The sequence below is a fragment of the Leucopleurus acutus genome (genome assembly GCF_964270905.1).
Source record: "Leucopleurus acutus genome assembly, chromosome: 4".
Lineage (NCBI taxonomy): Eukaryota > Metazoa > Chordata > Mammalia > Artiodactyla > Delphinidae > Leucopleurus > Leucopleurus acutus.
Window position 1 is genome coordinate 112,514,784 of NC_139146.1, and position 25,637 is coordinate 112,540,420.

Genomic DNA, 25,637 nt, shown 5'->3' on the forward strand with positions numbered 1-25,637 from the left:
CCTTCCTATACACTAATGATGAAAAATCTGACAGTGAAATTAAGGAAACACTCCCATTTACTATTGCAACAAAAAGAATAAAATACCTACAAATAAACCTACCTAGAGAGGCAAAAGACGTGTGTGTATGCAGAAAACTATAAGACAGTGATGAAAGAAATTAAAGGTGATAACGAACAGTTGGAGAGATATACCATGTTCTTGGATTGGAACCATCAACATTGTGAAAACGACTATACTACCCAAAGCAATCTACAGATTCAGTGCAATCCCTGTCAAACTACCAATGGCATTTTTCACAGAACTAGAACAAAAAATTTCACAATTTGTATGGAAACACAAAAGATCCCGAATAGCCAAAGCAATCTTGAGAAAGAAAAACGGAGTTGGAGGAATCAGGCTCCTGGCTTCAGACTATACTACAAAGCTACAGTAATCAGGACAGTATGGTACTGGCACAAAAACAGAAACATAGATCAATGGAAAAGGATAGAAAGCCCAGAGATAAACCCATGCACATATGGTCACCTTATTTTTGATAAAGGAGGCAAGAATATACAATGGAAAAAAGACAGCCTCTTCCGTATGTGGTGCTGGGAAAACTGGACAGCTACATGTAAAAGAATGAAATTAGAACACTCCCTAACACCATATACAAAAATAAACTCAAAATGGATTAAAGACCTAAATGTAAGGCCAGATACTATAGAACTCTTAGTGGAAAACATAGGCAGAATACTCTATGACATAAGTCACAGCAAGATCCTTTTTGACCCACCTCCTAGAGAGATGGAAATAAAAACAAAACTAAACAAATGGGACCTAATGAAACTTAAAAGCTTTTGCACAGCAAAGGAAACCATAAACAAGACCAAAAGTAAACCGTCAGAATGGGAGAAAATACTTGTAAATGAAGCAACTGAGAAAGGATTAATTTCCAAAATTTACAAGCAGCTCATGCAGCTCAGTAACAAAAAAACAAACAACGCAATCCAAAAATGGGCAGAAGACCTAAATAGACATTTCTCCAAAGAAGATATACAGACTGCCAACAAACACATGAAAGAATGCTCAACATCATTAATCATTAGAGAAATGCAGATCAAAACTACAATGAGATATCATCTCACACCAGTCAGAATGGCCATCATCAAAAAATCTAGAAACAATAAATGCTGGAGAGGGTGTGGAGAAAAGGGATCACTCTTGCACTGCTGGTGGGAATGTGAATTAGTACAGCCACTATGGAGAACACTATGGAGGTTCCTTAAAAAACTACAAGTAGAACTACCATACGACCCAGCAATCCCACTACTGGGCATATACCCTGAGAAAACCATAATTCAAAAAGAGTCATGTACCAAAATGTTCACTGCAGCTCTATTTACAATAGCCCGGAGATGGAAACAACCTAAGAGCCCATCATCAGATGAATGGATAAAGAAGATGTGGCACATATATACAATGGACTATTACTCAGCCATAAAAAGAAACGAAATTGAGCTATTTGTAATGAGGTGGATAGACCTAGAGTCTGTCATACAGAGTGAAGTAAGTCAGAAAGAGAAAGACAAATACCGTATACTAACACATATATATGGAATTTAAGAAAAAAATGTCATGAAGAACCTAGGGGTAAGACAGGAATAAAGACACAGACCTACTAGAGAATGGACTTGAGGATATGGGGAGGGGGAAGGGTAATCTGTGACAAAGTGAGAGAGAGGCATGGATATATATACACTACCAAACGTAAGGTAGATAGCTAGTGGGAAGCAGCCGCATAGCACAGGGAGATCAGCTCGGTGCTTTGTGACCGCCTGGACGGTTGGGAAAGGGAGGGTGGGAGGGAGGGAGACGCAAGAGGGAAGAGATAATGGGGACATATGTATATGTATAACTGATTCACTTTGTTATAAAGCAGAAACTAACACACCATTGTAAAGCAACTGTACTCCAATAGATGTGAAAAAAAAGCTTTAATGCAACACACACCAATCAGAATAGCTAAAATTAAAATGCAATGACCAACGAAGTGGTTAGAAAGAATGTGAAGTACCTGGAACTCTCAGAAGTTGCTGATGAAAGTGTAAAATAGTACAACTATGGTGAAAATCTGGTTAGTAGCTTCCAACTGACTTGAAAGTGGGAAAAAGAAACTTCCTGGGTTGATGGAAATATTCTACATCTTGAGTTAGGCAGTTACTTTTGTCAAAATTAGTCAAGCAGCATACTTAAGTATTTGGGTTTTTTACTGTATGTAATTATAATTCAATAAAGTACTAGGGGAAAAAAACATGAGTGAGTTAGGCAGTAGATGACGTACAGCTGAAAATAAAATAAGTGAACAGGAAAACTATATTCAAAGAAATTACCCAGAATGCATCACTGAGCATCAAGAAAATGTAAAATATGAGACAATAAAAATATGGGAGTTAGAACAAGAAATCTTAATATACATTGAATTGGAGCTCTAGAAAGAGAGAACAGTACTTTGGTTTCTGGTCTGACGTGTAAAGAGACTGGAAGTTGTCACTCCCACCTCCACAACTGAGGTCACAGGGCAAACTGCTGTCCTGAACACAAGCAGGGCCCCACACTTCGGTGCGTTTTACTCCCCAGGGTCCTACTGGGTTCTCACTATAAATACTGGAGAAAAATCCCCCTGTGCTTCTGTTAGGGGAGAGGGAAAGTAATGTTCTCCTTAACCAATTCTGCCCACAAGGGAAACCATTTTACCAGAGTACAACCAAGTGGGGTTTTACCAAAGCCTAACCAACCCAATATTTCTCTTATCCCACTCCAGCCCCCTCTAGTGTGTGGGGAGGGAGGATACCCAACTCAGACTCACCAAAAGACTGAGACCTAATCATAGGACTAGAGGACTCTTCTTCTCCTTCACACTTCATCACATCAATAGAGCTCCTATATAACAAAGGGTTAGAGGTCAAGAACTGCAAGCCTCAGACCCTAGCTAAAGAGTCTCTGGGAAAACCCAAGGATAACAGAGGCGACAAAAACAAGGATATGAAAGGAAATTTTAGACTCTGACACACAGATGGAATAAACAGTAAACACATTCCGACTCCTAGCCAGAAGGAGATTAGAGAGAGAGAAGAAATGAGAGAGGCAATATTCAAAAAGAAAAAGGCTGCAAACTTTCAAAAGCTAACTTTTTAAAAATTGAATAAACTGATACAAGAAGCACAACATATACAAAGAAGTTTACGAAAACTTTCATTTTACATTGTACTGCAAACTAGCGAATGCTAATGGCAAATACAAGACTTTAAAACCAGACAGGGAAAAAGGATCAATTACTTCTAAAGAAAAAAATATGAGAATGCCAACAAAATTCATTAACAACAGAATACAGTACAGTAACAATACAGTAGAATAATATCTCTAAAGAGTTGCAAGATGGTATTTGAGACTTTAATACTCCTCTACCAGGCACCAATATAAAAAGTAGACAGAAAATCAACAAAGATCAAGAAGACCCTGACAACACTGTTAAACAACTAACTGATATCTACATAATACTCTACTGAAAAACAGGAAGATATACATTCTTTTCAAATACACATGAATATTCACCAAGAGAGACCATACTTTGGGCCAGGAAACAAACTATAGCATATTTAAATGAAATGAAATCACACAAAGCATCCTATCTGACCATAACAAAACTAGAAATTGACAACAGACAGACGTCTGGAAAATCCCCAAGTACTTTGATACAACTAAATCAGTGTTTAGAGGAAAATTTATAGTATCAAACGCTTATATTAGAAAAATCTAAAATCAGTGACCTAACCTCCATATTAAGAATCTAAAAAATAGAAGAGCAAATACACCCCCAAAGAAACCAAAAGGAAGGAACTAATAAAGAGCCCAAATCTATAAAATCTAAAATAGGAAAACAACAGATTACTACTGAACCCAAAAGATGGTACTTTGAAAGAGGCAATAAAATTGACAAACCTCTCTTTGACCAGGACAAAAAGACACAAACTATAAACATAAAAAACGAAAGATGGAACAGCCCTTGATACATTAAAAGGATAGAGAATATTAAAAAATATTTATGTGCATAAATTCAACAACTTAGAAGAAATGAATAAGTTCCTTCTAAGACAGAAACTACCACACCTCAAAAAGAAATGGAGAACAGCAAAAATGGCAGAGAAGAACTCCAAAATTTTGCCCCTCCACAAAAGCAGTAACAAAACCCAAAAAAGCTAGCAAAAATTGCAGACTCAACTATGTCAGAACTCTGGAAATTAACTAAATGATTACGGCAACCCAGGGGGTATTTATTCAAGAAAAAAAGGACAGTGATTTGTGGAGTTTTAAACCTTCTCCTGGTCCCTCATTGCCAGGGCAGCTTGGCAACCACTGGAGCAACCAAAACTGAGCTGGAGCACTCTCAAAGCCTCATTCACAAACACTAGTCATTATCTGACCTGTGTGGTGGTTCCTCTACTCTTGCATAGCGTTAAAAGACTTCTTCCTGGAGGGGAAGGAGGAAACTATTACTGGAAAATGTTTTAAATTTGTAGGTGTCCAAGGTCATGGAAACAGCTGGGGCAAACAACTGACTAACCAAAAAGCTTAAAAGGAAAAACTTGGGAATGAGATGTCAGTACGTGGTCCAAAAAGCTCTGACATACTCCTGGGACTCTAGAAGGTCATATGGACATGGAGGCCTATGCACATGCTTAGGAAAGACCTAAAAATAGCCTAAGCTCTCACCTCTGTCTGACCTTGAGGCTTTGCAATGAAGGAAGTGAAGGACAAGGCGGAGTTATAAACTTCTTGACTGAGTAATGAAGGTGAGCCCCAAAACACACACCAAGCCACTTGGCCAGGAGTGGGAGACTTACTGGTTACAGGCAGTTAAGGAAATCTCTGTCCAACCATTAGCTGACCATAAACTGAATAAAAAGGCTTCAATGGCCACACATGACAAAGCATACAAAATTTACAGAATTAGTTCTGAAAAGTCACTAAAGCAACAAGCAACAAATAAAACAAGCAGCAACAACAGACAACCCTGGGAAGGGGAGAGAGTCTAATTCCAAAGTTGCTGCATTATTTTAAATGTCCAGTTCTTAACAAAAAAAACCCTATGAAACATACAAAGAAACAAGAGAGTATGTCCCATACAAACGGAGAAGAGCCATCAATAAAAACTGTCCCTAAGAACAATAAAAATTGTACCCAAGGACTTAATAGAAAACACTTTGAAAATCCAGTATTTTAATATGCTTAAAGAGCTGAAGAAAACCATGTCTAAAGAATTAAAATGAAGTATGAGAATGATATCTCACCAAACAGAGAATATCAAAAAAGAAACCGAAATTATAAAAAGGAGCCAAATAGAAATTATAAAACAAAACGAAACAAAATCACTAGAAGGGCTCAAGAGCAGTATTGAACAGGTAGAAGAAAAGATCTGTGACCCTGAAGAGAGGTTAGTTGAAGTTACACAGCCTGAAGAAAAGAAAAAAGAATGAAGAAAAATTAACAGAGCTCAGAGATCTATCAGACAACAAGTGTACCAACATATGCAAAATGGGAGTCCCAGAAGAGGAGAGAAAAAAGAACAAGAAAAAAATGTAAAGAAAAAATGGTCAAAAGAGCCCAAATTTAATGGAAAGCATTAATAGAAGAAGCTCAATAAACTCCAAGTAAAATAAAATGTAAGTGAGATCCACTCTTGGACAAATTATAATAAAACTGTGCAAAGTCAAAGACAGAAAGAGAATCTTGAAAGCTCTAAGACAGAAGTGACTCATGGTATACAGACTCTCAAAATAAGATTAACAGCTGGTTTCTCATCAGAAACCATGGAGGCCAAAAGGCAGTAGAATAACATATTCAAAGTACTGAAAGGGGAAAAAGAAACAAAAAACAAAAACTATCAATCAAGAATTCTATATCCAGCAAAAATATCCTTCCAAAATAAAGGGGATACTAAGACATTACCAAATAAACAAACAGAGTTTCTCACTAGCAGACCAACCCTGCAGGAAATACTAAAGAGATTCCTCTAGCTGAAATGAAAGGACACAGAACAGTAACTTGAATCCATATGAAAAATCAAGAGTACCAGTAAAGGTACTCTACATAGCACATATAAAAGACAGTATAAATGTAATTTTTGTTTTTAATTTTTTTCTCCTGATATGAGATAACTGCACACAGCAATAATTATAAATCTATGTCGATGGGCACACAATGTAAAAAGATGATATTTGTAAAGATAACAGCATAAAAGAGAAGTGAATGGAGTTACAGGTGCAAAGTTCTTTTATATTATTGAAACTAAATTGCCATTGATCCAAATTAGATTGCTGTAAACTAAGATGTTGATTATAATCCTCAGGGTAACCACTAAGAAAATAACTCAAAATAACATAGTAAAAGAAACAAGGGAATTAAACTGTACACTGGAAAATATCCATTTAGCACAAGAGAAGGCATTAATTGAGGAACAGTGGAACAAAAAGGACATAACACATACAGAAAACAAATAGCAAAATGACTGACGTGAATCCTACTTTATCAGCAAATACATTAAATGTAAGTGGATTAAACTCTGATTAAAAAAGCAGAGATTAGCAGAATGAATAATTAAACATGATTCATTATATGCTATCCAGAAGAGAGACACTATAGATCAAAGACATAAATAGATAGAAAGTAAAAGCACAGAAAAAGGTATGACATGCAAACAGTAACCAAAAGAGAGTTGAAGTAGCTACACTAAGACAGGGATAACCTCAATGTCTTATATCAATGAAAGAAACTGAATTAGTAGTTAAAAACTTTCAACAAAGAAAATTTCAGGCCCATATAGTTTTACTGGAAAATACTACCAATAATATAAGAAAGAAATAATACAAATGGAAATGCTTCAAGAAAATAGAACTGTTAGTAACACTTTCCAACTCATTTTACGAAGTCAGTAGTATCCTTATCAAGCTAGACAAAAACACTGTAAAAAAATACTACAGAATGCCTTACAATCATAAATGTATAAATCCTCAACAAAATACTAGCAAATCCAGTAATATATTAAAAACAAAATACATTATGGCTAAGTGGTATTTAAAATGGGAATAGAAGGTGAGTTCTACCTCTTGATAGAAGTCTGATTATTAATGAAAAACCACCAATGTAAATCAGCATATAAACAAAGTAAAGAAGAAAAGTTATCATTTCAACAGTTGCAGAGAAAGTATCTGACCAAATTCAACTTGCATCAATGACAAAAATCCTCAGCAAAAGTGAAGAAATAGAAGGAAAATTTATTTAACCTGAAAAAGCACCAAAAAACTTGCAGTTGATATAATTCATGGTGAAAGACTGAACACTTTCTCCCTAAAGTTAAGAACAGGGCAAGGACATGCACTGTCATCACTTCTATTTAATATTGTCCTTGCCAGTGTGATAAGGCAAAAAATAAGGAAAGGAAGAAATGAAAAGGTCTCTATTCACAGATTAAAAGGTTGTAAAAGTTCCTAGAAGTAATAAGTTTACAAATGTTGCAAGGGACAAGGTCAATATACTTTTAAATGAATTGTGTTTTAGTTCTATAAAATATCAATGAATAACTGGAAATTTTAAAAGTAGTATCATTTACAATAGCATCAAATATCAAATAAGTAGCAAATCCAGCAACAATATATAAATCTAGCAAAATATTTGCAAGATCTGCATGCTGAAAACTACAAAACATCAAAAAAAATAAAGAAGACCTGCATAAATAGAGAGGTACACTGTATTCACAGATTGGAAGACTCAGTATTAAGTCTCAAGATTAACAAACTGATTCTTCCTCCAAACTGATCTACATATTCAATACAATTCAAATAAAAAATCTAGCAGGATATTTTGCAAAAATCATAATCTGATTCTAAAACTTATATGGAAATGCAAAGCATTTAGAGGTGTCAACACAATTTTGAAAAATAACTACAGAGTTGGAGAACACATACTATATAATCTCAGGGCTTACCACAAAACTGCAACAATCAAACATTTTGGTATTGGCATAGATCAGCGGACAGTTTATGTATCTAGCAGTAGACCCACCCACGTAAATTTGGGTCTAATGAATTTTGACAAAGTTGCAAGAAAATCCACGTGGAAAGCATCATCTTTTCAACAAATAGTGCTTGGAATGACTGGATGTACATATGCAAAAGAACTAACTTTGTACCATATTTACAAAAATTAACTTAAAACAGACCACAGACCTATATGAAAAACCTAATTATAAAATTTCTAGAAGAAAACCTTCATGTACTTGGGTGAGGTAGATATATCTTAGATGTACTTGGGTGAGGTAAATACATCTTCGGTGTATTTGGTAAATACACCAAAGACATAATCCACAGATGAAAACAAGTGATAAATGGGACCGCATCAAAATGGAAAATTGCTCTTTAAAAGGCCCTGTAAAGAAAATAAACATACAAGCCACAGACTGGGAGAAAATATCTGCAAAACATACTTTAAAAAGGACTTGAGGGCTTCCCTGGTGGCACAGTGGTTGAGAGCCCGCCTGCCGATGCAGGAGACACGGGTTCGTGCCCCGGTCCGGGAAGATCCCACATGCCGTGGAACGGCTGGGCCCATGAGCCATGGCCGCTGAGCCTGCGCGTCTGGAGCCTGTGCTCCGCAACGGGAGAGGCCACAACAGTGAGAGGCCCGCGTACCGCAAAAAAAAAAAAAAAAAAAAAAAGGACTTGAATCCAAAACATATAATAAACTCTCAAAATCTCAGTAATTAGAAAAAAAGCAACTCAATAATAAAACTAGGCAAAAGATGTGAATAAATACTTCCTTCACCAACGAAGACATACAGATGGCAAATAAACACATGAAAAGTATAATTACTCATTAGAGAAATGACAAGCTAAACCACAATGATATTACATCCTACTAGAATGAAAAATTTTTTAAAAAAAATTGATAATACCAAGAAGTACTGACAAGGATGCAGAGCCAACTAAAACTCTCTCATATTTTTGGCAGGAATACAAAATGATAAATCCACTATGTTGGATTATTAGACAAACAGTCTGGCAGTTTCTTATGAAGTCCAACATACACTTACCATACCACCTGGCAGTTCCAGTCCTAGGCATTTACCCAAGTAAAATAAAACTTACTTCACACAGAAATCTATACAAATGTTTACAGTGCCTTTATTCTTAATCACTCATAACTGGAAACAACCCAAATGTCCTTCAACTTGTGAATAGATAAAAATCGGTGGTATATCCACACAATCGGATACTACTCGGCAACAGAAATGACCTACTGAAATACACAAGATGGATGAACCTCAAATACATTATGTTAAATGAAAGAATCCAGACTCAAAAGGCTACATACTATGTTTCTATATATGACATTCTGGAAAAGTAGTTGCCAAGGGCTAAGAGTGGGACAAGGTGTTGACTTCAATGAACACAAATGAATTCTGGAGGGTGACAGAACAGTTCTATTTCTCAATTGTAGTGGTGGTTATGCAACTGCATGCATCTGTCAACATTCACCAAATGTGAATGTCCTGTCAACAAAGAGGTCAATTTTACTACATACATATAGTTCAGTAAAAAAGTTGCTAAAAATTTAATTTTTCAAAAATATATTCAAAGTATAATTTCAAGAGTGACCACTGAGAGTCCAGAAATAGAATGTACAAATCCCACACCAACAGAAGTATAGAGATCAAGAAACAAACAAGGGGGGGGAAATCTGTTTTTAGAAAGGCAAAAAGAAAACAAAAAATCACACAAAGAATGGAATCAAAAAGTAGGATGGCAACCAGACAAAAATATCAATAATTGCAATAGAGGTAAGGCAATTGGTCTGAACCCACACATTAAAATAAAGTCAGACTGGATTAAAAACAAAGACCAGTTATATACTTTTTGTAAGAGACACACCTAAGCATAAGTACACAGAAAGGTTGAAAGTAAACAAAGGAGAAAAGATGTATTATACAAACATTAACCAAAAGAAAACTTGCATAGCTATATGAGACAAAAAAGATCGTAAGATGAAAACCCTAACAGGAGGCTCATGACCTAATATCAGGTTCAATTTACCAGAAGGTATAGCAATATATAGGCATAGTTGGTATACCTAATAAAATAAACTCAAAGGCTATAAGCAAAAGCTGACTGAACTACATGGGGAAATGAACAAATTCAGCATTTAAATGGAAATTTTAGCATATATACCTTAATTATTAAAAGAGCAAACAGTCAAAATTTATAAAGATACAGAAAATATGAGGAACACAGCTAACAAATTTGATCTAATGGAGAAACATATAGATCTGTACCTAACAATTAGAGAAACAATACTCTTTTCAGATGCAGTAAAACATTTATAAAAATTGATCACATACCAGCCCATAAAGCAGGAATCAACAAATGTAAAAGAACTTGTTCATACAGGTTACCCTAACAGCCTATAATGCAATTAAGTTTAAATTTAACAATAAAGAAAGGTAAATTTAAAATCACACGTGCATGGAAATTTTAAATAACTGATGAGTCAAAGAAGATATGATAACCTATATTAATAATACTTAGGCAAAAATGATGAGAATATTTCATATCAAAATCATGGGATGCCAAATAAATTTATAGTCTTGCCAAAAAAATTTATGGCCTTAACTGCTTATATTTATTTAAAAATAAGGAAATCTAAATATGAATAAGCCATATATCCAACTTAAAAAGAGAAAAAAGGAAAAAAACTATAATAAATCCAAACAAAACAGAATAAAGAAAAACAGAAACAAACCAGTTTTTTAAAAATAAAAGCCAATACTGACTCACTGAAAAGAACATAACTGACAAATCTCTGGGGAGACTAAATCAGAAAAAAAGATAGAAAGCACAAATAATCTTACTAATGAAGAAGGGGGTAATATAAACAAGAGTCTAAAAATATATCAAGAGAATATTATGAACATTTTTATGCAAATTTGAAAACTTTAAAAAGCTGAAAAATTCCAATATTACAGATACAGTCCAAAAAAACTGACTCATCAGCAATTAGAAAGACTCAATGATTCTTATAACTACAAATACATTGAGGTGATAGTTCCACCAGGCAATGGTAGTTTTATAGTCTTGTTCCACCAAAATTTCAAGGAACAGATTAATTCAATATTGTACAAACTCTTTGAGAAAACTGAGTAAGAACAGTAAGAACACATGTCTATCTTATTCATGAACATACATGAAAAATTCCTTTAAGAAGTTATTGTGAAAGGCAGTCCATCAGGGTCCCTGTGCTTCCACCCTTCATTCTTTGTGAGTGCAACAGATTCTGAGACTTATCTGTCTCTTGATACTGAGCAGTTTCTATAGCTAGTTAAATAGGGAACTAAACAGGTCAAGGCAACCAGAGCAATACTTCCATATAACTCTTTGTACCCCTGGAGAATCAGGATTAGTTGTTTTGTTTTGTTTTTTTTGCAGCTAGCTACAATATTTGCTGCTTGCTTGAAAAGTGCTGCACCTTTGGACTTAGATTACTCAATTGCAATGCAAATTCTTTGTGTATACAGCATGTGTCTGGGTCCACCTTGTTGCTTGAGTGATAACGTTCTTTGTCTCTGACCCAAGAGTCTCATGTCTTCTACCATTATCCATGAAGCAATAATTGGCTAACTTATTAGCTTGTAATAGGGTAAAATCTCAGAGCCTTAACAGTTCTTGACAAACACTATCAAAATAAATCCAGCAGTGTATAAAAGCACCAAGTTGGGTTTACCTCAGGAATACAAGTGTGGTTTAAAGGGGCAGGTTGGGGGGACGCTTACATATAATTTACCACTTCAATATATGAAATGAGAAAATAATGTAATCATCTCAATAGATGAAGAAAAGCATTTAATAAAATTCAGCACCCAAATAAGGATTAGCAAGGTAGAAATAGAAGGAAACTTCTAGAACCTAAAAACTTTTTACCAAAAATATAGAGCAAATATTCTTAATGGAAAAATATTGGAAACATTTCCTTTAAAATTGTGATTAGAAGCATGCCCAGTATTAATGCTTCTATTCAATATTGTATTAAACATGCCAGTACATTACAATAAGGAAAAGAAATTATAAGAATTTGAAAGGAACAAAGTCTTTATCAGCAGATGAAATCATTATCTGCATACAATACCTAAAGAATTTGTAAACAAACTTTTAGGAAGAATGAGAATTTAGCCAAGAAGGCTTACTATAAGATCTTTTTTCTGGGCTTCCCTGGTGGCGCAGTGGTTGAGAGTCCGCCTGCCGATGCAGGGGACACGGGTTCGTGCCCCGGTCCAGGAGGATCCCACATGCTGCGGAGCGGCTGGGCCCGTGAGCCATGGCCACTGAGCCTGCGCGTCTGGAGCCTGTGCTCCGCAACGGGAGAGGCCACAACAGTGAGAGGCCCGCGTACCGCAAAAAAAAAAAAAGGATCTTTTTTCTTTTTAATGGTAATTCGTATACCCCAACAGCAAACAGGCAGAAAAAGCAACTTAAAAAAGACATGGTTTATAAGAGGAACAAAAAAACTTATAAAGTATCTAGAAACAAATCTACAAAAGATATGCCTGAACAGTGTGCAGAAAGTTATAAAATTTTATTCAAAGACATTAAATAAGATCTAAACAAATGGGGAGAATGCACAAATTCATGGATAGGAAGACTCAATGTAATTAACATGTCAATTTTTCTTAAATTGATCCAGACATTCAATGCAGTTCCAAAGTCCCAACAGCATTTTTTGTGAAACTTAACAAGCTGTTTCTTATGTATGAGGAAGATTCAAGGCACCCAAACTGCCAAAACATTGCAAAAGTAAAATATAAAGGGACTTCCCAAAAGAGATATCAAATCTTAATATAAAGCCATAGTAACAATTATGACAATGTAGTAATCAGTGCAAGGTGAGACAAACTGACTGCTGGGTATAGGGAATGGAGATCCCAAAACAAGCCTACTACACACTGCTGATATATGAGAGAGGTGACTTTGCTGATCAGTGGGAAAAGGGAAAACTAGTCATTAAATGATGTTGAGACAACTGGTTATTCACAAGGAAAAGACAAAATGAGATCCCTCCCAAAATCAGACCTCTCATACCATATTAAAAAATCAACTCCAAATGAATGAAAGAATTAACTATGAAAAGCAAAACTTTACAACAACTTTTAAGAGATAATATAGAAAAACTATTTATGACTGGGGTAGGGCAGGATTTCTTTAATAAAACATAAGATGCACTAGTCACAAAAGAAAAGAATTTTAAATTCAACTACAATAAAAAAAAATCAAGGGCTTCCCTGGTGGCGCAGTTGTTGAGAGTCCACCTGCCATTGCAGGGGACACGGGTTCGTGCCCCGGTCCGGGAAGATCCCACATGCCGTGGAGCAGCTGGGCCCATAAGCCACGGCTGCTAAGCCTGCGCGTCCGGAGCCTGTGCTCCGCAACGGGAGAGGCCACAACAGTGAGAGGCCCGCGTACCGCAAAAAAAAAATAAATAAAATCTATTCATTAAACAATACCAACAAAGAAAACAGAAAGAAAAGCCAGAGTGGAAGAAGACATTTACAATACAAAATAGACAAAAGTTAAAAATTCCAAGTGAAAATAAGCAAAAGATATCAATAGCAATTTCAGAGAATAAACATGGCCAATACATATATGAAAAGATTCTCAGTTTTATTATCAATTAGGAAAATGTAAATTAAGAGTAGGACTAGAAACTGTTTCACACTTAATAACTGGCAAAACTTTAAAAATCTGACAATACTAAGTAAGTGTTGGGAAGAAGACAGAAAAATGGCACCTGTATTACTTTCGGGAGTATATTTTAGAACAGCTACTTTGTAAAATATTATGGCATTACCTAATAAACCTAAGAATGTATAAGCTTCTTTCTATAACCCAACAATTCCATTCCTAGGAACTCTATCAGGAGACATGTACAAGAATGTTCATGGCTACATTGCTTATAGTAGTCAAAAAAAGGTGGAAACAATCTAAATATCTATAGTAGAATGAATTACAGCATATTCATATAACAGAATACAACACAGCAATGAAACAGATTAACTACAATTACACGAATGCATAAATGTATGAATCGTAAATACATAAAGTCAAATAAAACCAAGTCACAGAAAATTACATTCAGTAGGATTCCATTTATATAAAGGTTAAAACACCCTTAACAGATACATATATAAGCTCAGTATCTGGCACATAGTATGTGCTCATCAATACCTGTTGGATGACCGAAAGAAAACTAACAGAATTTAGGACAGTAATAACCTCTGGGAGAAGTGATGAAGATGTAATCAAGAAAAGGCACACAGGAAACTTAAAAGATACAGGGGATCTACACCAACAAGGTTTGATTGTGCCTATTTCCCAATAATCTCACCAACAGTTAGTTTATCAAATTTTTGGAATTCATCCAATCTGATAGGTAAAAATTGAGTATAGTCTCAATTTGCATTGTTATTATTATATAATGTTGATCAACTTTCTAATTTTACAGCCATTTGTAAATCCTCTTATATGAATTATTAATATGCTCTCTAATAGACTGTCTTTTATTTACTGATTTCCAGAAACTCATTATATAATACAGAAGAAAGTACTTTGCCTCCTATATGAGTGGCAATCGGATTTTTAAATGCATTTTTTAAAAAGGTACTGAGAACGTTAGATAATGGGTGTGTAGTTACTTATTGTATTATTTTCTTTAAAATGTTACTCTTTGTATATTATGATATATTTCATGAATTAAAAAGTTTACATAGTAAAAGAATCTTCAACTGCCATGGTCCATTTTATTTTAAGGGAGATAAGTAATTCTTAGAAGGAAGCTAGAAATCTTCACAATTACTGAAGTTCTAAAGTTTTTATTATTTGGGGACATCAATGTTTAATGCCTGAGGACAACTGTTTGGCCCATATGTCAGAGAAAGTATTGCTTTATACCTTAGGACATGAATTCTAAACTATTTAAAAATAACTATATGAGAATTGCTTTCACTTACACCTTTTCTTCCATAAAACTAATACAGTTTGGATTTTTCTTTTAAGTGACTTAAAAGAACATTTCCAACTTCCTGGACTGGCCATGTTTGTAGTTTTTAAATTGGCCTTCTTATTCTAACTCTTCAAATACCCTACCCAACACACATATTCCTCAAGTCTCAAAATAGCATTTCTAAAAATTAACTTGTTGAGCCAGGATGATCAAATTCATTATCAAAATTTCAGTATCTATGTTTCAGAGGAAGACAGGAAATGGAAGAAAGGCACTCCTTTTTCTGGTTTCAAGACAAAATGGAATCTTAGAGGCAATCCATTTTCATTGTTTCTTTTAAATATATCACAGTGCTATTTTAAGTGCTCCACTCTACTCCCTCCCCCTTTTTTTGGGCACAAAGTACCACTATGTGGTTATTAAAACTGATTAAGAAATTATTTCAAGTTTTACCTTCCTAAGAATATAAAGCAACCATTCATTAGGATCATTTTATTCCTTCAACTCCTTCATAAAATCAATCCTGTTTTTACCACCTTAAAGTTTTGAAAGATGGCAGGGAGGGCTCTGGCTTTCTTTCATTTCTAAAAGGTCTCTGCTCTTCTGTACTGATCACCTGAACATAAAATAGCACTGCCAGAAAAACAAATTCTCACAGAAGAGGAAAGCCTGCAGATAGGTATTTATATTGAATTTAAATTGAAGTTTAATGAAAAGGAATTTATCCATAGGCATGGACAAAGCTAAGTTACAGCTGGTAAAGCAGAGCTGGTGCCTGATTTGAAAGTCTAAAGTGAGATTTTAACAAATGTGAATCATCAGTAGACAAGGGACACTAGAATCAATGTCCAACCAAAGACAGTAGTTTGGAAGGCTAACATTTTAACTAGTAAAACAAAATGAAGAACCCAGGAGATAAAGGATATTCAGAAAGATTCATTCAGTTGATACTAAGCTAAATTTTCTGAGAACATGTCTCTTTTTTCTATTTTTTTTTTTGCGGTATGCAGGCCTCTCACTGTTGTGGCCTCTCCCATTGCGGAGCACAGGCTCCGGACGTGCAGGCTCAGCGGCCATGGCTCATGGGCCCAGCCGCTCCGTGGCATGTGGGATCTTCCTGGACCAGGGCACGAACCTGTGTCCCCTGCATCGGCAAGCGGACTCTCAACCACTGCACCACCAGGGAAGCCCAGAGAACATGTCTCTATATGAGATAACATGGAATAGAGTTATCAAACAGTAAGATATATAATATTTGCTTTTCCAGGAATGTTATGTGGTATGAAGGGTAAGTCCAACTGGGTTCAATACCAAGGTATTCATTTGTCATTGACATGCTCTCCATCAAGATTAGGAGGAGGAAAACAGCTGTTCTGATTGATGTTGAAAGTAAGAAACAATGGTTATCCTTGGAGACAAAAAATATACAATTTATTATAATCAGTATGAAAAGTGTGAATTCTGAAATCTAAGATTATAAAAATGACAACCATTCCATACTTTTTAATAGGCATGAACAGACCTGCCCCCATTCCAACTCTAGCTGGATGGCTGTTTCAGCTACATTTACAAGAATAAGATTTAGCACACAGAGAAAAAGGCGAAATGTCCCAACAGTTAAATTTCAAATGCCGTGGGTTAATCCTCAAGAAAATACTTTAGATAAAAAGTATTCCCCATATGTCTAATTCATACATGATAAAAAGCATCAGTAAATTCCTACAAAGAACCTAAAATCACAAGAGTTAGACCATTCATGTAATTATCCAACTTACGAAGGGTTAACTGTATAAGGAAGCCTAACACCACTTTTGTCATTTCAACAAATAATGTCAGCAATCTTACCACTCTTATTCAAGCTTCTTTCTTAATGCGCCACTATATGATTTAAGCAAACGCAAACAACACGTTCATGAGACTCAGTAGTCTTTGAAGAAGGAAAATAAAACATATGAAAGTGTATACTTTATAAGGCTTTAATGTTCCCTCCTCATTAGCACGGAAAATGTTTAACCAATAGAGTAAATCTGTATTTAGTCCTCTGCATTCAAAATAAACCCTTCTTCTTATGCTATGCTATAAGAGAAAAATATACAAATCTCAGTATTTATGTGATTTGAGTATGACTTTCATTCCAAACTGAGATGATATCATCAGAGGAACATGCATTTTGGATTAATACACTATTTACAATAACTACACTTATTAGACATAGCTCATTTTTACTGTAATGTTTTCCCTCTTATAAACCTAATATGCCAATGCTATCTACTCTATCAAAACCAGACATTCTGGCTGAGGTTAAAATTCATTATGTTACATCACTGTTTTCAATTTTTTTAAAAAATGGGAAAAAAAACTACAGTGCTAAATGTTAATTTAAACTATCTCCTCTAAGAAATTTCAGTAAAATATAAAAACAAAACAAAACAAAAAATTCCGAAATTTCCCCCATACAAGTTTGTTAAAATGATGGCAGCTTGTTGAAATCGTGAAGTTCAATTTGATAGAGAAGAACCACTTTTCTTTCAAGAGTAATGTATAGTTACATTCTCGAAATTATACTAAAACCTGGCCTAATTGTAACCAAAATGGTCTTTAAAAGGCTAAGAAAACCTCAATGCTGAGTGCTAATGCTATCATTTTTAAAAAATCACTCACCTTTCAAACCTAGAGTTTGTAGCTGGAAGAGCCGACCAAGTTCATAAGGCAAAACCCGTAACAGATTGTTATTTAAAAGCAATTCCCTGTTTTTTTAAAAAAAAAAAACACAAAAACTGTTTTAGTTTAATATATCAAACTTTATTAATATCTACAGTCGTTGTTCTTAACCTGCCTTCTAACATAACATGAGTGATGTCTACATTCAGGGTATATTTCTCTACATTCATCCAAAAATGTTGTAACTGCCACAATTATTAACAGTGTTTCTATGATTTACTCATTCTCTAGCACAGATTAAAGTTAAAGGTATAGGAACTGTATGTCATTCTCAGACTAAATATGCTCCCTTTTCTCTCTCACCCAAAATGCCTCTCAGATGCAAATCAGAGTGACACATATTTTATGTACCCAAAGACAGCAGATATCCTTGAACCTAGTCTCATTCATAGAAAAAAGTAATCTTTTTAAAATAAACTTCAGGATTTAACTATAGTAGCCAATTCCCTGTATCAATTTTTATAACAATACAACTATTATCACTTCAAGATACAACAATCATTGACACAGAATATAAACATTAAAAATAAAGCATAGGATAGTATAAATAGGATAGCACAGGTAAGATCTGATTTATGATTGTGAAATTTTGGGCAGACTACAGAAAAAATAAACAGCCCTTGTAATTAATTAATGACCAAAATGTATAAAATAAATGACTAAAAAGTATAAAAAACACACAGTAAGGGGATGGCAAAGGACAAGATTTTTAAATGATATTAAATATTTAATTTTAAACATGTGATGGCAATTTTTTAACATTACTATTCAGCAGATAAGGTAGAAAAGCGATCCTTGTTTTCATTGGGAACATTTATACAAGGTCTCAAGATTCCTATACAATTTTCTCCTATGAAGAAATTTCTTAAAGAATCCTGAAAGACTAGAAATAAATCCATTTATTATCAGGTTTTAAGATTTCCTTAAGGAGTTGTAATATATAAGCATAACTTGCCTTATAAAATAGATGTTTCTAAAACCTTTACTTATAAACAAATCATTTTCCCAATTATTTCTCATTAGTCTAGACTAGTCTAGCCCCAATTAATTCTGATGAGATTTGTCACTTGAGTGTAAAGCGAGACTTAGGTATTTTATAGCCCTATCCCACCTCAAGTCTGTCAAAAGAAATTGGTCATACAAGCACATTTCTAGCCAGAAACCTCCAAATTTAAAGGAAGAAAGGAAAAGAAGAGTTCAATGGAGCCCAACTCAAGCACTCTGCTTAGACAATTTATATCATTTAACTTTCACATACATATGGAAATCCTACTGTAAGATGAGTAACCTTCCATAATATTCTTATTTGGTAAATTTAGAATTTTATACAGTGAGCCACATTTATATTTCCTCACCTGAGAGACACCATGTTTCCTAGTTCTGCTGGTAAACTTCTGAGTTTATTGGATGACAGATCCAGGTAAACCAGATTATGAAGCTTGGCAATATCAGGTGGAATGCGACTAAGGTAATTGTCATTTAGGTGCAGTGCTGTCAAGTGTGTCAATGACCAAAGTGATGTACTTAAGCTCCGCACTCTACCTAAAAGGCAAAATATTGATGCATTAAACTTCTAGGCCCAAGACAAAGACTGAACTACAAGGACTAAAAAGTGGGAGAAGAGCCCACAAATACATACAGATATTGTGACTCTGGCATTTTAATTTTATATTTAATGCTACTTGATTGCTTCCAAACACACCTGGTCCTTCTTTAATTTCATGCCACTTTTTTCCGACAACTATTCTTTCTCATGAATCTTCCATGTATTAAATAAGATGTGGCATAATGAGGAGACCCTTGGAGTCAGGGTGATCACATGGTCTCAAGGAGAAAGCATGGGGCTGAATTGAGCTTTTGTAGTAGAACAGTCCTGAATTTTTTTTCTCTAAGTTATGATCCTCACAAAAGCACTTCTCACATACTTCGTGAAAATTAATAGTGCAAGGTTTATCTATATCTAGGGCCTGAATTAGTCCACAAACTTTAAATAGACAGGAGTAATTGCTATGATTTAGAACCAACCTTAGATTAGCCGCCGGGAAAACCATTTTACTCCCAAAGGAGACATCTTCCCCAGCCTTCTCATATTTCAATTATACATTAATAACTCTGGTTTAAGATTTTGCATTTAAGTGCAACACACTCAAGGAAATAGTCACTCATTAAGCTTTACCTATCAGTCAGCATCTGACAGCTATGTTAGAACATGTACTGGAAAAAGAAGACTTGATTCACAGTCCTGATTTTTACCATTTGTTAGCCATATAAGCCTAAACAAATCACATAGCTTCAGCTTCTGTAAAATGTGATGTTATCTTAACAATAAACTTAAATGAAGAGACTTCGAAAACTTTACCAAAGTAAAATGCTAACAGATATTGATTAAAAGAGCAGTGGAAGGTAGAGACGGCAAAAAGTCTCAATAGGGAAATGTTATTTTTCATATGGCTATCAAGCAGTAGACTCGAACTTAGATCTTCTGTTCAGGGTTCACAGGTTCCTTCATGCTGTCTATAATCAGGCTTTAAGTGCCAATTAGGATTTTGCATTTTAATAGGAAACAAAGGTTTCAAGTGAAAAGAGGCTCTAGTAAAAAAGAAACTTATTTTAGTTTTACCCAGGGTTTAACCGAATGGTTCTCAACCAGGGGCAATACTGCTCCCCAAGGGACTTTAGCAATCTGGAGACATTTTTGGTTGTCAAAACTAGAGGGGTGCTACTGGCATCTAGTGGGTAGTGGCCAGGAATGCTGCTAAACATCCGACATGCACACAACCACTCCCAACCACAAAGAACTGTCCAGCCCTAAGTGTCAATAGTGCCAAGTTGAGAATCCCTGGGTTAACCTAATAGGATTTGCTCATATTCATTTTTTTTAAATTATCAATCACCTAACCACCACCTTTTAGCTAAAGATACAGGTATTTCTTGCTATTGACACCATAATATGCGTTTAACTCTTCCAAACGAAAGCTTACTGGGGAAAAAATTACATTCTAAATATAATCTGTATTGTATCAATTCATAAAAGAAAAACTGTACTTATATTTTATTTTTAATAAACTTTTAAGTTTGTGATAATTTTAGATCTACAGAAAAGCTACCAAGATAATACAGTTCCTATATCCCCCTCGTCCAGTTGCCCCTAGTACCAGCATCTTATATTACCATGGTACATTTGTCAAAACTAGGAAACCAAGATTGGTACGTAGTGTCAATATTAACTAATTTATAGACTTTATTTGATTTCACCAGTTTTTACACCCTTTTGTTCGAAGATAACTAATTTATAGACTTTATTTGAATTTCACCAGTTTTTACACCTTTTTGTTCGAGGATCTGGAAGATCATATTTTTTGCATTTAGTCATCATGTCTCCTTAGTCTTCTCTCATCTGTGACAGTTTCACAGTCTTTCCTTGTTTTTCATGACCTTGACAATTTTGAGGATTACTAGCTAGGAATTTTGTGGAATGTCCTTCAGTTTGTCTGATGTTTTGCTCACTATTAGACTGGTTATGAGTGTTTAGGAATCAGATTCTGTTTTAACAACTCCTAAACATGTAATTTATAGAATAAACAGCTTCTAGGTTTCCCATTCTACCAACAATGGGATGATAGGAGGACGACAAAGATATCAATTTGCAAAAATGATTACTCTGCAATAGCCAAAACAAAATCTATTATATCAAAGAACCTAGTTTTACTTAGAAACTGAACTCCCAATGCCTTCAATTTTAGATGCCAACTGTGGCCCACAGTATTAATCTCAAAAGAAAGAATGGGAACAAAGATATTTAGTCACAGATAAATCAATAAGTTAAACACTAGTGCCTCAGCATCTTGTATTTTCTCAATTAATTCATCTAATTAAAAATGTACAGCAAAGAAATAAGTATAACACTCAACTCTTGTTCATCATTGCTATTATAGCCCAGATTAAATATTTCAGATTCCACTCACCCGAGATTTCTAATTCTGCCCAGTGAGATTTTTTCCCATTGGCTACCTCCTCTGCTGACATGATGGTATAAATTCTGCGAGGATCTGGAGGGTCATATTTTTCCTTTGGCATCCCTATTAGTCTGCAAGGGAAAAAAAATCAACAATTATAATCTAATAGAAAAAAAAGAGAGAAAGAAAAATGAGATGGTAAATTTTCTTCTTCTCCCCCCTTGCCAGGCTACTACTAAATTCTCACTAGAAGGAAAACACATCTGAAGTATGCTAGGCTATTGCAGGTACTCAGTAAGAGATGTCTCAGGAAAAATGCAAAGAAGCAGGGACACTGGACTTCACAGAAAACATGGTGATTGCTTCCCAAACATCCATTGCACCCCTTCCCCTTCATTTAGCTGCCTTGCTTCCCAAGACAGACTGACCCTATGCAAGTTTCCTGAATGGACTCTGACTGGTCTAAGAGAATCAGAGTAATCCTATCCTCCTCGTCTCAGTGATATTCAGATATTCCATATCTAAGACAATTAGCACATGACATTCCCCTTGTCACAGAGATTAGTTCAGAAATATTTAATAATCACTAGGCTTAAGACTCATTTTATGTTTATGGGAGGAGCAGGCTTCTCTCTCCTGCTGGTCATAAATGAAAAAGAATACAGCCCCAGCTATTGTTGGCAAGCATCCAACTATAAGGAAAGCCAGCCGTAGCAGTCAAAGATGAGAAAATAGAGAAACAAAGCCAGAGTCCTCACCAAACCACGCCTGTAGCACTCTCAAATACTGGGCTTTTTGGATATACAAGTCAATCTATTTTACTTATTGTTTAAACTACTAGTTTATGTTTTGTTGCTTGCAATCAAAAGCATCTAATTAAGATTATCATGTATCTTGGTTTGCAAGGACCAGTCTTGGTTTATATCTGTTATTCTTAGGTAATTATTGATAACACTTCTTCACTCCCAAAAGTGTCCAATTTGGATCATGAGTTACATGGCCACCCTAATTGAAACTAATATTAAACAGTTTTCTTCAGTTAACTGCCAAAATAATCACTGAACAATCATCAGTGATGACCAGCTAGACATAAACTCCTCAAGAATGCAATGTATGAATCAGATGACAAATGGCCATAAAAGTAATCATTCAAGAGGTCTAATACAAGAGTTACTGCTCGGTAATTGGCAGAAAATGAAATCCCGTTCAGATCTAACAAGAATAGCAAATTACAAAATCCTGAACCTAATTAAACTCCTGCATGCTATCAGTAAATACCCTCATAGTATTTATAGTTGGTTCTTTGCTCATATTTTAACACAGAGACATACAGACACACACGAAAACCAACTGCCTAAAACTGGGAGTGTTTCTAAGTAGTTTAGAAGTTCTATCTCAATGTAAGAGTTACTTTCAGATGGTCTGAAATTTGTTACATAAAGAGAACAAAGAAAAATAGGAAGTATTCTATCATGTATCAAGGAATCAAAGCTAGAAAAGAATACAATCAAAATTTCCCATACCATAATTTGTCCTCATATTGCGGAAGGGAAAACAGTCATTCCTTCCTATTTACTAAAAGGGGCAAAGAGAAAGTTTTCCAGATTTTTTCATCTGTTAACAGTAATTAGCTTCCAAATTTCCAGGTTAAGCTCTTCTGCTCTAACCTTATCACACAACTGGGTGATACTGAAACATATTTTATTTTCCATAAATGTCCCGGATCTTCACACAGCACAAAGAGTATGATCATTTTCCTCAGGAAAAGCTTGATTTTTACCACTTTTGGCCTATGTAAATTATTTCTGAATATAAAATTTTTAGGTAACAAGGTTTTCAGAATTTCTACTATGCACCATAAGGTACACGTGTCTCTGTGGGTACTCCTGCACACTAATATAAGATTCTACAAAAACACAAGTTAAAGCAAAACCAAATGAAACAGATTCAGATCCAAAGACATGCTACAAATCCATCATCTACAATGAGAATGAATAAAAAACTAAGACTGTGACATTTGCAAAAACTATGTTTCATTAATTTTAAATCACTCTTATAAAATATAGTGCACAGGTCAACTTAATTTGACAGTTTTAATCATGGCTCCCACTAGATGGTGTGTTATTTAAGGGGACAATAAGTTGTTTCTGTGTGGAGGTATATCCTTTTTATAACTCTATACAGTTCCTACCACATAGTAGGCACTGAATATGTATTTGTGGAATGATCATATATGCTTTATAATCCTAAAAACTACCATCTTCCTCTCACCTTTCCCAATTAACAGTCAATGCTCTTCTAAAAATTAATCTCATGAAATGGTCATTAATCCACATGTTCAATTTCCCTAAATATTTACAAAATCTAGATAGGAGATTAATCATCATCATCTCTTCTGGCCCACTAATGCTAATCTCTAAAACAGCTACTATATAAGAACTATATTTCTTTTTCTTTAATTTTTCATAAGTCTCCATCTTTGTAGGTCCAATAAAATTTATAAAATCTGTTCCTGCAAAACATATCCATAAAATGTTTACCAGTGTCTATAATATGTAAAAACCAAAGTAATACTAATACTGCTATATTAGGGGTCAAAGGTCTCCTTTGGATTTGATTAGGAAGTCAATAAAAATACAAGTCACTTAATCCTTCAAAATGAAACTAAATTTGGATAGTCTAACTGAAGTTAAAACACTTTTCATTTGCATTAACTAAGTAATTTAGTAGAGTCTATAGATCTGGTGATCACTACTGTCCCAAACATCAGGTTTTCAAGCATGCTACTAAAAACTTAGCTCAAATTTAGGAAACTGGTATTATTGAATACTCCTATTCAGCTTTATCTTCCCTCTCAGTTCCTCAGCATCAACCTTCCATCCTGGAGACATACCATAAAAACCTAATTTAAAATAAATATATAAAATAATAATTCAAACGTAATTTACACTGTTAATGTGCTTTCTCAACAGTCTAAGATATAGGTCAGTCCAAGGCTTAAATACTGGATTGACACTTTTCATCCAAGAAAGAGAAATGTTTTATTTTGTAAAGCCTAGCAGCTAATTTCCTTTTCCTATCTTCTTTATCAAATTGATGAAGAGGGAGGTTTTTTAATTGTTTTTTCCAAGAGTTTCTAATTTCTGCAATATCTTACATCAGTTCCTGCTATACACCAAAGATCCTCCCATTATATCAACCTAATTTATATTGGGGATCCTGATCACATAACAAAGTAAACTAAAAGCCCCTTCACAACACAGCCTTTTTAACTTCCAGTCTTCAAACCCCATTTTGACACTATGAAAAATACTCCACATAGCTCCCCAAATACTGACTACATAAGCTTCTTTGAACCTACCATCCTCTCCACTCCATTCCTTGAATCTCATTTTATCACCAACGCAGCCCCCTCAGATTCTAGGGCAAAATTTCTGAGAGCAACCGTCAGTCCTGGAAAAACAACCTGATTATCTCCTACTTCTTAGTTTCTATGAACTATCCTGAAAGTAAACAAGTCTTAATCTCTGTAACTGAAGGATGATTAATTACTACTTACAGTGAAGATTTTCGTTAATTTAGTTCTCAGTCTTCTGTATAATTAAGCAAAAACTTCACGTAAACCTGTAAAATACTGACTTCATGGAAAATGTATTCCAATCTTTTTTTAGCTGCAAAGCAACACTGTATGTAACACTAGGGCTACTTTGCCTTAAAAAATTTACCTTGGAGTTTCCAAAACTGTAAATAAAATACAAGATACCTACATAGCATCGTGTTCAGTGAATAGCATGTTACAATATATATATATGAGTTACGCCCAAATACACTATTGCCAAGGATTCCCAAATATCAGGTTTTATATCTGGGGCTAGG

The 25,637-nt window shown here is 34.8% G+C and overlaps 1 protein-coding gene across 5 annotated transcripts in view; it reads right to left on the minus strand.

Annotated features, from left to right (window-relative positions):
• CNOT6L (CCR4-NOT transcription complex subunit 6 like) overlaps positions 1-25,637 on the minus strand; it is a 120,286-nt gene that overhangs the window by 50,551 nt on the left and 44,098 nt on the right. For all 5 annotated transcript variants that reach the window (XM_082837601.1, XM_082837598.1, XM_082837602.1 and 2 more), the window contains exons 2-4: positions 21,771-21,892; positions 19,161-19,347; positions 17,746-17,831 (exon numbers count right to left, since the gene is read on the minus strand). In XM_082837601.1, coding sequence (XP_082693727.1) covers positions 17,746-17,831; positions 19,161-19,347; positions 21,771-21,892 — 395 coding nt within the window. The remainder of the gene's footprint in view (positions 1-17,745; positions 17,832-19,160; positions 19,348-21,770; positions 21,893-25,637) is intronic.